Genomic DNA, 13459 nt, shown 5'->3' with positions numbered 1-13459 from the left:
ATAATAAACAGAATATATTTAAAACTATCAGCAAGCATCATCTGCAAAGGGCATAATTTAGAAGCCTTTCCAATAATACCAGGAGTGAGGCATGAATGACTATTGTCACCTCTATTATTTAACATTGTACTAGAAACAATAGTAATAGCAATTAGAGAAGAAAAATGAATTGAAAAGGCAATGAGGAGACCATGTTATCACTCTTTTCAGATGATGTGGTAGTCTACTTGAAGAAACCTAGAGAATCAACTAAAAAGCTAGTCGAAATAATCAACAAATTTAGTAAGTTGCAGGATAAAAAATAAACCCACATAAATCATCAGCATTTCAAGAGTGAGAAAGAAAAAATACATTTAAAATCACTCTAGACAATATAAAATATTTAGGAATTTATTTACCAAGACAAACACAAGAACTATATGAACACAACTACAAAACACTTTCCACACAATTAAAACTAGATCTAAATAATTGGAAAAACATTAATTGTTCATGGTAGGATAAGCTAATATAATAAAAATGACAATCCTACCCAAATTAATTTATTTATTTAATGTCATACCTATCAAACTGCCAGAAATGTTTTTACTGAATTAGAAAAAATTATAAGTTCATCTGGAAAAACAAAAGGTCAAGAATATCAAGGGAACTAATAAAAAATATGTGAAGGATGGGGGCCTAGCAGTACGGTACCTTAAACTGTACTATAAAGCAATGGTCATCAAAAAAATATGGTACTGGCTAAGAGGCAGAAGGGAGAATCAATGTAATAGACTTGGGATAAATGACCTCAGCAAGACAATGTATGATAAACTGAAAGATGCCAGCTTTGGGGACAAAAACCCACTATTTGACAAAAATTGCTGGGAAAATAGGAAGATAGTATGGGAGAGATTCGTTTTAGATCAAAATCTCACATCCTATACTAAGATAAATTCAGAATGGGTGAATAGCTTAAATATAAAGAAGGAAACTATAAGTAAATTAGGTGAATATAGAAGAGTATTCCTGTCAGATCTATGGGAAAGGAAATATTTTAAGATCAAACAAGAGATAAAGAATATTATAAAATGTAAAATGAATAATTTTGATTACATTAAATTAAAAAGGTTTTATACAAATAAAACCAATGCAGTCAAAATTAGAAGGGAAACAACAAATTGGGGAAAAAATCTTTATAACAATAACCTCTGACAAAGGTCTAATTACTCAAATTTACAAGGAGCTAAATCAATTAATTATACAAAAAATCAAGCCATCCCCCAACTGATAAACGGGCAAGGGATATGAATAGGCATTTTTCAGATAAAGAAATAAAAACTGTCAATAAGCACATGAAAAAGTGTTCTAAATCTCTTATAATTAGAGAAAAACAAATCAAAACAACTCTGAGGTGCCACCTCACACCTAGCAGATTGGCTAATATGATAGCAATGGAAAGTAATAAATGTTGAAGGGGATGTGGTAAAATTGGGACACTGGTGGAGTTGTGAATTGATCTAACCATTCTGGATGGCAATTTGGAAAGTTTTTAAAGTACCCAAAGCACTTTAAAAAAATTGCCAGCCCTTTGATCCAGCCATACCACTACTGGGTCTGTAGTCCAAAGAGATAATAGGGAAAACATGTGTACAAAAATATGTATAGCTGTGCTCTTTGTGGTAGCAAAAAATTGGAAAATGAGGGGATGCCCTTTGGGGAATGGCTGAACAAATCTTGGTATCTGATGGTGATTGAATACTATTGTACTAAAATAAATAATAAACTGGAGGCATTCCATTGGAACTGGAATGACCTCCAGGAATTGATACAAAGCAAAAGGAGCAGAACCAGGAGAACATTATATATAGAGAATGATGCACTGTGGCACAATCAAATGTAACGGACTTCTCTACTAGCAGCAATGCAATGATCCAGGATTATTCTGAGGGACTTATGAGAAAGATCGCTATCCACATCCAGAGAAAGAACTGTGAGAGTAGAAACACTGAAGAAAAACAACTGCTTGATCACATGGGTTGATGGGGGATATGATTGGGGATGTAGACTCTAAATGAACTTGGTACACAGTAAGGGCTTAATAAATACTTGTTGACTGACAATCTCTTTTCCTTTCAAGGAAAAGAAAAGGAGGAAAGGCCCCCTTTGTTGACTATCACCAGCCCTTTCCCATACTCACTTTAATTGGAATCATAGAATAATAACTCACATTTGGGATTGGCAGAATAAGGGCCAGGTAAGCATTCCATGTACCACTTGAGTGACTATTAGTAATCCAGTCTACTTTGAGGTCATAACTCACTTGCTGTAAGATTATCACAAAATAGACTATTGCTTTGCTAAGCAATTAACCAATGAGGGAAGCCCTTCCTATGTGCCTAGGCTTGTGTCATTTTTGATGGACGGGCGAGAAGGAACAGAGTCAATGTTGATCTAGAGTAGTAGTGGTTCTTAAACTGGGATTCCTGGCAGGTATGGGAAACTGCAATTTAAAAAGTAAGACAAGGGTGGTGTGGACTGAAAGGTCTACCTCCCCACCTCCTGTTACACATTCTATAGCCCCTAGAACTCTGGAATTTACCTTAGGAGAAGGATTTTCCAGTCTCTGATGGTAGGCTTGGGTTGAGGCTCTTAGCTCCCTTGTTCCTGAACTAAATAGTTGCTAGGAAATCTTCTGGCTGTAACCACATTGTCTTCTTTGGTCTAATGTCCTCGTTGCCAAAGTCAAATGCTGCTACTCTTTACTATCTGCTCTCTGCCCCTAGGTCTCCTTGGTAGCAGCCTGGTGTCTCCATCTCCTTAAAGGACAAGAAAACAGGTCCCGCCTGTATCTCCAGGGGAAAACATTCAATCTGGTGTGTGCGTGTACCAGTTTGGGGAAGCTTCATGGCCACTGATGAGAACTTACTCCCTTCCCCAACTTCTAGGGAGAAGATGAGAATTCGAATACCGTCACTATTTATTCTGCTGGGCTGTTTGAAAAGCACATCTTAAAAGTACCTTCCAAATGGAACTCATGCTATAGTGCCCACAGCAGTTCCCTTGTCCATTGTGCAGTTCCCTGTGTCCCTGTGTCCATTTGAGGAAAGGATAGCAGAGAGTTTCTGTCAAACCCTAGGAGTCTTACATACCACTTTCTACATGAAGATTTTCTTCCTCACCAACTACTACCCTCCTCATGCTGCCTTATGTGATAGAGACATGGAGAGAGAGGTTTTGTAGGACTTGTGGACCAAGATGCAGGGCTGGAGATCTAGCTCTAGAAGTCTGTCAAGAGAGGATTCCAATGGAATGTCCCCAGTTGGTGGCAGTTTGAGCTGACAGGGGGAAGGGGTTTTGTGGACTTTGTATCTGACTGGGAGACACACACTCTCTTCCAGGAGGTTTGAAGCTGGCTGAAAGACTTTTGTGAAGCAGATTTGATTTTGTTTTGTTTTGTTTTCTCTGACTCTGAGCAGTTGAAGTTAACACTGAGAAGAGAAACTTAGCTTTTGGGGACTTGATCTCTGTTCTCTCTGGCTCTAAGCAGTGGAAGCTGATCAGGGGAGAAGCTTTTGAATTGGTGGTCTATAAGAGAGTTGAGCTGTCCAGGAGAAAAGGAGAGATTTTGAACTTTGTTTCTTTCTGGGGTTAAGCTGAGAGATCTGGCTGATTTGGGAAGAAGAAAGAAGATTTTGAACTGCTATTGTCCTCCATCTTTCTAACTGTCTAAGAGTCACACTTGTGACTCCCCAAACCCTCAATTTTATCTCATTTAGATTAGGGAAATTCCTCATCCCTTTTACCTCAGCTTCCTTTCCTGTTATCCCAAAAAAAAACCTTGACTGAGAAAACAACTAGAGTATCATTATAGTTCAACTCAACAGGGAGGGAAGAAGCCAAAGGCTTCAAGAAGATCTGGGAGGTGAGGGAGGCAAAAGGGAGAGGTTGGTTAAGGGAGGGAGGGAGGGAGGAAGGGGGTTAGGAAATAGATTGATCTATCAGCAATCAGTAGGGATCAATAGGCAAACCCCAGAGCAAACCCCAAAGCAGTCCTCAGTGTACCAGCATCCCTGTGTGGCAGCATCCCCCAGCATTTCTCTGTTCTACTTCCATTATAAATAAGCAGGTTCAGGTCCCTGTAGGCAGCCCTCTCTAGTCACAACCAGCCAGAGAACAACAGTCATTTCTGAAGTAACCGTTCCCCTCAGTTTACCTTCTCTATCTCAACAAGTTGTAGTTTTCAGCCAGTTTACTATTTTATTTCACTTATAATTAATTTTGAATTAGTCAACAAATACTTATATACATACATATTGTCTACTCTGTTAAAATATACGTTCATTGTGTATTAATAAGGATAATCTGGGTTACAATTTGTTGGTTAACTAACTAACTAGAATGTACTCTGACTTGACTGTGACTGGAGAACTGCTACTAGTTATGGAGATAAAAATACTTTCTTCAGAGATACTGAGAGATACAGAGAGATGCTGAGAGAGATGCTGCTAGAGAGATAAAGTGATACTGCAACAGGGGATTGCTCTGGGGTTTGCCTACTGATCTCTACTGATGGCTGACAGATCAATATTTTCCTAACCTCCTCCTACCCTCTTCCTCCCTCCCTCCCTCCCTAAACACCCACTTCTTGAAGTCTTTTGGCTTCCTCCCTCCTCCCAGAGTGGACTATAAAATACTCTAGTTTTCTTTCTCAGGTAAGGGGGTTATTGGAAAACAACAGGATGGGAAACTGAGGAAGGAGGGATGAGGGTTTCCCTAAACTATAAGGAAAATTTAGGAGGGTTATGGAAATAGTCAGTCTTGTCATAATTGTGACTCAGAGGGACAGTTAGAGAGATGGATGGAGGACAACTGTTTAAAATCTTCTTTCTTCTTCATAAAGCCATCAATGTCTCTCAGCTTAACTCCAGAAGCCCCCCCCCCCCCCCCCAGGGTCCTTCAGTCTGGGACAGAACTAACAAAATTAGTTCAGGGCTTCTTCCCCCTCAGCCATCCACCAAGACAAGTCTCTCCTTCAGCCTGGCTTTCCTCCAACTCTTGGTCAGTCAGATCTCAAAGAGAGAGACAGAAACAAATCTCCCTGGCCAGCTTCAACTCCCAGAGCCAGAGACAGAATCAGAAGTTCCAGTTTCTCCCCTGGCCAGCTTCATCTGCCTCTTCCTCCTGGGAACATTCCATTTGGAACCTTCTCCTTGATTTTGCAGATCAGGTCCCCAGCTTGTTTCTTGCATGCTTGGCTTATAAGTCCTCTCTCTCTCTCCATGCCTCTACCACAATTGTCAGCAGGGACTATTTGGCTTTTTGCCTTTGCATCCCTAGGAATTTATAGAAGCTGGTACATAAATACTTAAATGGTTATTCATTGGGGGTAACTGGGTAGCACAGTGGAATAGAGCATCAAATCTGGAGTTAGGAGGACCTGGTCTTAAATCTGGCCTCAGATACTTCCTGGCTTTTGGACCCTGGGCAAGCCACTTAAGCCCAATTGCCTAATCCTTGCCGCAAATGAGATAATCTTTGATATTAAGAATGAAAGTAAGGGTTAAAAAATGTTTATTCATTGATTGAATTACCCAGAGGATATTATCCAGACCTAGATGTTGGGATTAAAAGGTCTTTAATCTGCCACCATGCACTTTGCACAAAGTAGATACTTAATAATTGATGATTGTCAATAGTTTTTACCCCTATGTTTTAATGTCTTTATATGCTTATCTACGGAGGTGTTTGTCCATAAGTCTAACTTAGTTTGGCATTTAATGCCTTCCTTAAGCATTTGGGGCTCCTTTCTATCCCTTTTAATATGTTTTCTAGTGGTGGTTTGGTCCGGGTAGTGCTTATGACTCAAACAATGCTTCAGAACCCTAAGTTCAAACACAGGGCACGTTCCCAAAACTGGGTTGATTAGTGCCTTCCAAATAAAGTTGACAATGTATACCTTAATATCACAGCAATGCTCCACGATGTTTCCTTTAGTGTCTTCTTTCCCATCTCTGCCCACTGTAATCTTGCTCATCCTTCAAGGTCACCACCTCCTTGAAGCCTTTCTTGATCTCCACTACCAGCAGTGATCTCTCCCTGCTTTGAAACGCCAGAGTTCTTGTATTCACCATGGCACTTGACCCATTCTGCCTTGTATTACAGGCACCTGAAGACAGGGACTGATGTGCTTCTTTGTACTCTCCACAGTTCAGAGAAGAGGAAGTGTTGCACTAGAAGCCCACCTTCTATAGGAAGCCTTTCCTGATCCTCCGTAATTCTAGTCTTTCCCCTTTATTGATTACTTCCTATTTATCTCTTATCTAGCATATTTGTAAATGATTATTTGCCTGTTGTCTTCCCCATTAGATTATGAGCAACTTGAGGGAAGGGCCAGTCTTTTGCCTTTCTATGCTCAGTGTTTAACACAGTAGCTGACATGGAGTAGGCATTTAATGCTTATTATCTAATTGCTAAAGCTAGCATTTCTAGTACAATATTAAATAATAGTAGTGACAAGGAGCACTCTTGGTTTACTCCTGATCTTACTGGGAAGGCTTCTAAGTTATCCCTATTGCAGATGATACTTGCTGATTCTTTTAAATAAATACTATTTTTTTGTTTTAAGGGAAGGTCCTTTTATTTCTATGCTTTCTAGTGTTTCCAATAGGAGGGTATTATATTTTGTTAGAGGCTTTTTCTGCATCTCTTGAGATAATCATATGATTTCTGTTAGTTTGATTATTGATATGGTCAATTGGCATTTAGTGTTTATTGACTAATTGACTGATTGCTGGACTTGAGGTAATTAGACCAGGGCTTAAATACCTTTAGACACTTGCTACCTGTGTGACCTTGGGCAAATCACCTAATTTCTGAGCATCAGTTTCCTAGTGAAATGAGGATGATAATCGCACCACCTTCATATGGAGTTGTTTTGAGGATCAAATGAGATAACAAATGTAAAGTACTTTGCAAACCCTGAAGGGTAAGCTACTATTATTTTATGTTATAATAACGTGTACATGCATCAATTTGGAGATTGTGTATCACACTAGAAAGGGCACTGGAGTTGAAGTTAGAAAGCCTGGGTTCAAATCCCATCCCTGTTCTGTGTTATCTTGGGCAAGTCATTTAACCTCTGGATAGTCTTACTTTCCTTTTCTGTAAAATGGAGGGGTTAAAGTAGATGATCCTTTCAACTCTAAATCTTCTAAGGCTAAGATTTCTTGAAGGGAGAGACTTTGTCCCATTTATTTATCCTTGAATCCCATCTTCCTCCATCCCCAAGTAACCTAGCACAGGTCCTCAGATAGAGATGGTTTCTTTACTGAATGAATAATAGTTACTCAGACTGGACTTGTTGAATTGAAATGAATTTATTTAAAGCAAAGAGTAGACATATAACATCATTGTCCCTTTCCCCACCTTCCCCTCCCCCCCAGCTTTGCTCTACACACACACATACACAAACACACACACAAACACATTCCAATAAAAAAAAAACCCATATAGCAAATACAAATCTTTATAATACAATGTCCCTGGCATTTCCAGAATATTCCTCCGACTTTCTCCATATTTTCCCGGTCTTGGCTACTAGACCACATAGCTAGGACACCTCAGAGGCCAGTGTGAGAGTGACTGCTGGGAATTCTCATCTGCCTCCAGTCACAATGATTTCCACATTAAGCAAAATGCGGAGGCATTTATTTGCTGAGAGAGGAAGTTGGAGGACCAGCCATGGTTGGCTCTGGTGTTTGCCCTGGCACAGAGGAATAATAGGGGGCGACTGGTGCTGGCTGAATATCGCCCAGTTCTCTTCCTGTCACCTATCTCCAACAGAATCCAAAGTCCTGGAGGACAAGGAGTTTGCATTCTTGTCTCCGCTGCTTAGCACATTTGTTGCTGTTCAGGTGAATCAGTCTCTCCAACTCTTGGCGACCCCTGGGACCATACTGTCCATGAGGTTTTCTTGGTAAAGATACTGAAGTGGTTTGCCATTTCTCCAGTGCATTAAGGCAAATATAGGTTAAGTGATTTGCCCAGGGTCACACAGCCAGTACAAGTCTGAGACTAAATTTAAACTCGGGTTTTCTTGACTCCAGGTTCAGTGCTTTTATCGACCGAGCCACCAAGCCGCCTTGCTTAGCACATAGTTCTCAATAAATGCTTTCTTTTAGAACTGTTGGAGATGGAATACAGATAAAAACATATGATTTTCACTCGTTTATTTGGGTATATGTTTTGAGGTTTTGGCTTTATATGATTAGGCTCTTACAAAAGTGAATAATATGGAAATATATTTTCGTGATAATACATGTAGAACCTGGAGCAAATCGCTTGCCAGCTCTATGAGGGGGGAGGGAAGGGAGAAATGCTCCATCATGTAACTTTGGAAAACTTACATGGAAATTTGTTAATACATAATTGGTAAAAAAGAAGCATTAAAAAATGTGGGGTTTTTTTGCATTGAATTGAATTCACCGAAGTTATTCAACAGGAGCTAAGACTGAAGCCCCACTCACTCCAGCCTCTTGCTGATGGAGTTGGGCAATGTCCAAAAGATAGAAGAGGAACAAAAGGCTTGGATGCAAAGGAACAAAATGGAAAATCAGAAATGGACTACATGTCCTCATTATACAGAAATGGTGGAAGTCACAGAGCATAAAATATTTTCATTTCATATAGGGAGTAACTTTGGAGGCTATTTCTATTCAGGACCCCAATATATAGCAGGAACTAGTGGGAAGCCCAAAAAATCCTTATAACTGACCTTATGCCTGGGGTATTTCCGTTGGGAAGGTATCTAATTTTTCTAAGCCTCAGTTTCCTAATCTATAGAACAGGAATAATAGTAGAATCCACTTTACAGGGTTGTTGCGAAGATCAGATAAGAAAATTTGTGTAAAGTACTTTGAAAACCTTAAAGCCCTCTTTAAATGCTAGCTATTATTAGTAGTAATAATTAGAGGGTTCCCTATTATATTTCATTTGGAAGAGAAGCATGTGGCTAGTGCAGTAACTTATAGTCAGAAGCCCTGAGTCTGAATCCTAAGTCTGCCACTTTCTGAGCTGTGTTTGACCCAGGACAAGTTGTTTCAAATTCCTGATCAGGACTTACTTTTACAGAAGATCTGTAAAAGACTTCATACTTCTAGCTACAATATTCTATGTTCTAAGGTCCTTTTCTCCTTGAACATTTTATGTTCAAAGTTCCCTTTAAACTCTAATCTCAATGTTCTATGATTTCCAGAAGGCACTTTGGACTTTTCTAGGTTCAAGAGTGACAAGTGAGAAGTGGAATAAACCCCAGTTAGAAATCACCAAGATAAGAGTATTCACTGGAAAGGGTACAGGGAGAAGTGCATCTTCTACAATCATCAGGTCATAAAATAATTGAAGGAAAGTATAAGGGATTCTGAGCATTTAGTGGCAGAAAATTCATGAGCATTCAGAACTCTGAGGGGCTTTTCCTCTGTAAGTCACCAACTGTGTCTCCCCTGGGCTTCTCCAAAGCTCTTCCTGAGAAGTGCCCAGCTTTGAGGGGAATTTTGTGGTTGCCCCCCAAACTTCTGGACTATTTATTGGCTACTCTGAGGTCCTTGTTTTTTAGTAAGGAGTGGGTAGCCTAAATTGAGCTAATTGAAATTGAAAAGAGAATGGAAAGAGGGCTGTAGAGTCTTCTCTGCTTCTTTACCCTATGGCACACTGCTTAAGGAGCCTCCAGAACTAAAACTGCTCTGAGACTCGAGACTGCTCCCCTTTAACCCATAGTGAACAGACATTAGGCTGTCATAGATGGATAACCATTGCCTGCTCAGGGAACTGGATTGGCATGCCAGCTTCTGCTCAGTAAGGATCCACTTGCACAGTCTTTTATGCACAAAGGAAATTCACTCATCCCTAAGCCAAGTGCACCTCACTGTTGACTGGGAGGATTGCCAAGCTCCCCAAAACTTCTCTAAGAAATTTTCATGTAAGTGTTGCCCTCATGCTCACAGTCTGCCATGCTAGGGCTGAAGGATTGGCTTGGGTTGGGCTTTAGGTGGGTGATCCCTTTACATTTCTCTGGATTGGAGCCACATGGGTCTTCCCAGTCTTGAGAAAGGAGAGACACACAGACTCCCAGAGAAGACTCTTCCTTGGAATGGCTCTCCCCTAGAGGCTCCACAGAAGAGGTCCTTGGCACACCACTCTCTAGACTCTCCATTTGTTCCAAAGGGAAGGAACTATTGGCTTTTAGGAGAGGCTGAGGCAATATTACTAGGTTTTCAACCACACAGTTGCACTCTGTTCTCTGGGCATCACCCAGGGGCATATAATTTCCACCTGAACTTTGACATCTCTTTAGGTGTCCACATAGATGACATGTCAGGGTGGAATAGACGATGCTATTGTTGAAATCTAACTTGGCACAGCTTGGGGACCCCTCGGGGGTGTCCTTGTGCTTTGTGGTGCCCTCCCTGTCTGATGTCAGAGGGCACTTCTCTATCTCTTCTTCAGATGTATTGTTGGGACTGTACATCTTGAGGAGATTGGATGGCATGGGGCCATGCTGGCATTTCTGAGGGAGAGCTTCTTCTCCTAAATCCATACCAAAGGTAAATAGAGGAAGCAGAGTCCCTTTCTCTGTCTCTTGGCTAGAGGAATTAAGGTTTTCTAATGGCTGGTATCCTCCTTCTCCTTTTCCAGACTCAGACTTATCCCCAAAGGTCTCTGCAGAGGTTTTTTCCCTAGTGTCATTTAGGAGACTTGCAAAAGATCGATATCCTGATTCTTTGGGGACATTAAAGCTAGCTGCCTCATAATTCTGGTCATTTCCTTGCTTTACAGCATTGTCAAAACACTGGTAGCCTGATGTTGCTAAAATGGTGGGGCAAGTGACAGCTCCTTCTTGTCTGAGAACCCTCTGTCTTAGGATTTCCTCCCAGCTCTCTTCCTCTGGCTGGAGCAAAGAAGACGGCTCACCATCATGGGCAGGAGAGGTCTTAGAGTCTTCTGAGCAATTCATCTCATGCTGTAGATCAGGTTCTTCACAGCATGGGGCCATTTCCTCTGATGACCAGTTGGACAAACCTAAGGGAGGACTCAACTCTTCCTCAGTCCTGGGCATGGACTGAGCCAGGAGGCTGTTGAAACTTCGATAGCCAGTGTTATCAGCGACGATTTGGGGAACTTCCAACACCAATGCTAATCCGGTGCTCTGCATTTGGGTAGCTGAAGGAAATTGCTGCTGTTCTTGATGGGGCTCAGGGGGCTGTCTGATCTTGGAAGAAGTGGCATCTTGGCAAGGGCTCTGGCAGACAGTTTCAGAAATGTGTGGATCACTCGGGAAACCATTCTGAAAAATGGGTGAACCTGGCCCGGTAGGGTTGGCCCAGCTCTGGCTCAGATCTTTGCTTTCCTTCAGTGGTGACTCAGTTGCATTTGCCAAATCCTTGTATTTCTCAGATGGCTGGTTGGAACACGACATAAAAGTCTCCTCTCCTATGAGATCAAAGAACAATGTCTGGGCAAACCTGGCTGCCAGTGCTTCTTTGTTCTGTATGAAGCTGCTTGCACTGTTCTCTGGGGAAGGGATAAAGGAAATATCATCATCATCATCCCCTTTCTCACTTTCCACCTCAGGCTCATAAAGCTCCATTGACTGCACCACACTAATCTGCTCCGGCATTAAGACAGCTCTGTAGACTTCCACTGGCCAGCCTTCTCGCTTGCTGGGGAGAGGAAAGTGGCTGTCCTTTGCAGAATGAGGAGACTCTTCTTTGCCTGTTAGGTTGTGGCTAAGCAAACAGGGAAACACTTTGGAGAGACATATCTTCCAGTGTCTAATTTTTGGGGAGAAAATAAAAAATAAGAGATGAATTAATACATGGGGACTCTGCTAAACTTTCAAGCATTGTATATGTTTGCAACAATGTCTTATTTTTATAGTACGGTACTTTTTACAAAGTGCTTTTCCCACAGCCTTGTGAGTTAAGTTTTAGGTTTAGGCAACATGGGATGGTAACAATACACACGCTAGATTAGGAATTAGAAGCCCCAGGTTCTTACTAGCTTGGAGACCTTGAAAAAGTATCTTAGCTTCTTTGAGATTTCTCATCTGTAAAATGTGGGAATTGAACTAGACCATTTTTAATGGCCTTTCCACCTCTAAATTCTATGATTCTATGCTCTGAATCATTAGTAACTAGAGAAATGCAAATTAAAGTGATGCTGAAGTTCTACTTCATACCCATCAGGTTGGTAAAGTCGACAAAAAGAGAAAATGGCTGATGTTGGAGGCTGGGAAAATGACAAGCACACTATCATAATATTGGCAGAGATATGAATTGGTCCAGTCATTCTGAAAAGCAGTTGGGAACTATGCCCTTAAAGTTACTAAACTTTGCATTCTCTTTGACTCAGTAACACCAATATTAGACCTATATCCTAATAAGAGCAAAGAAAGAGGAAAAAGACACATCTGTGCAAAAATATCTCTAGATCTTTATTTGGTTGCAAAAATTTGGAAGTTGAGGAAGTGCCCATCTATTTGGGATTGGCTGAACAAATGATATGTGAAGGTAATGGAATATTATTGTCCTGTAAGAAATGATGAAAAGAGTACTTTCAAAGAAACCCAGAAAGGCCCTTATGAACTGACTGATGCAGAGTAAAGTGAGTAGAACCAAGAGAACAATTTATTGTAAAAACAAACCATTTTGAAAGGCTCAAGAACTCTGCACAATGCAATGATCAACCACAATTTTAGAGCATCTCTCATGAAGAATGTAATCTACCAGATAGAGGTGATGGATTCAAGGTTCAGCACAAGATAAATTTTGGGCATGAACAACAGAAGATTTTTGTTCTGCCTGACTGTGCATATTTGTTATGAGTTTTCTTTTTATTTTCTTCTAATGGGAAGGAGGAAAAGTATGAAGGAGAGAAAAAATATTTTTAAAATTAAAAAGAGAAAATTAAAAACCTAAAATCTATGATGCTATTATTTCTACCATTTTCTGATGAAGAAACTAAGGCTCAAAGAAATTAGATGAGCTGCTTATGGCCACACAGCTGGTAAATATTAAAGCCAGGAGTCAGACCCAAGTTTTCTGTCTTCAAAGTGCTCATTCTTCCCACTACACTTTGACTGATTTTCTGATGTTAATAGTCTTAGTATATGAATAGTGACAAATAAAAATTTGGTCTTGGTGATAAAATAATCAGATTGATTTTGTGTCTTTTTAAAATTGATCCTACTAATTCTTAACTGATTTTGTCCTGTAACTGCCTAAGTTATGGTTCTTTGTCTCTGAATTTCATTTGGAATTCCATTGACCTATAAATGAGTTAAGTTTAGCAATCTAATCCTCTTGTTAATTACTGTTCTATTCTTGTGTCAAGGAAGTCTGTTATCCTTGAAGAAAACAGGTAGACACTAGGGATTCTGGTATAGTATTTTTATACCACTAAGGGATTTTTCAGGGATGTC

At 40.4% G+C, this 13459-nt stretch overlaps 1 protein-coding gene across 1 annotated transcript in view; it reads right to left on the bottom strand.

Moving 5' to 3' along the window:
- Positions 1-7339: 7339 nt before the first annotated feature.
- Positions 7340-13459, bottom strand: part of IL4R (interleukin 4 receptor) — a 63916-nt gene continuing 57796 nt past the window's right edge. The window contains exon 10 of the mRNA XM_007499486.2: positions 7340-11810. Within this exon, the coding sequence (XP_007499548.1) occupies positions 9944-11810 (1867 nt within the window). The 3' untranslated portion in view covers positions 7340-9943. The remainder of the gene's footprint in view (positions 11811-13459) is intronic.

The sequence above is a fragment of the Monodelphis domestica genome, chromosome 7 (genome assembly GCF_027887165.1).
Source record: "Monodelphis domestica isolate mMonDom1 chromosome 7, mMonDom1.pri, whole genome shotgun sequence".
NCBI classification, from domain to species: Eukaryota; Metazoa; Chordata; class Mammalia; order Didelphimorphia; family Didelphidae; genus Monodelphis; species Monodelphis domestica.
This window is presented reverse-complemented; position numbering and strand designations above follow the sequence as displayed.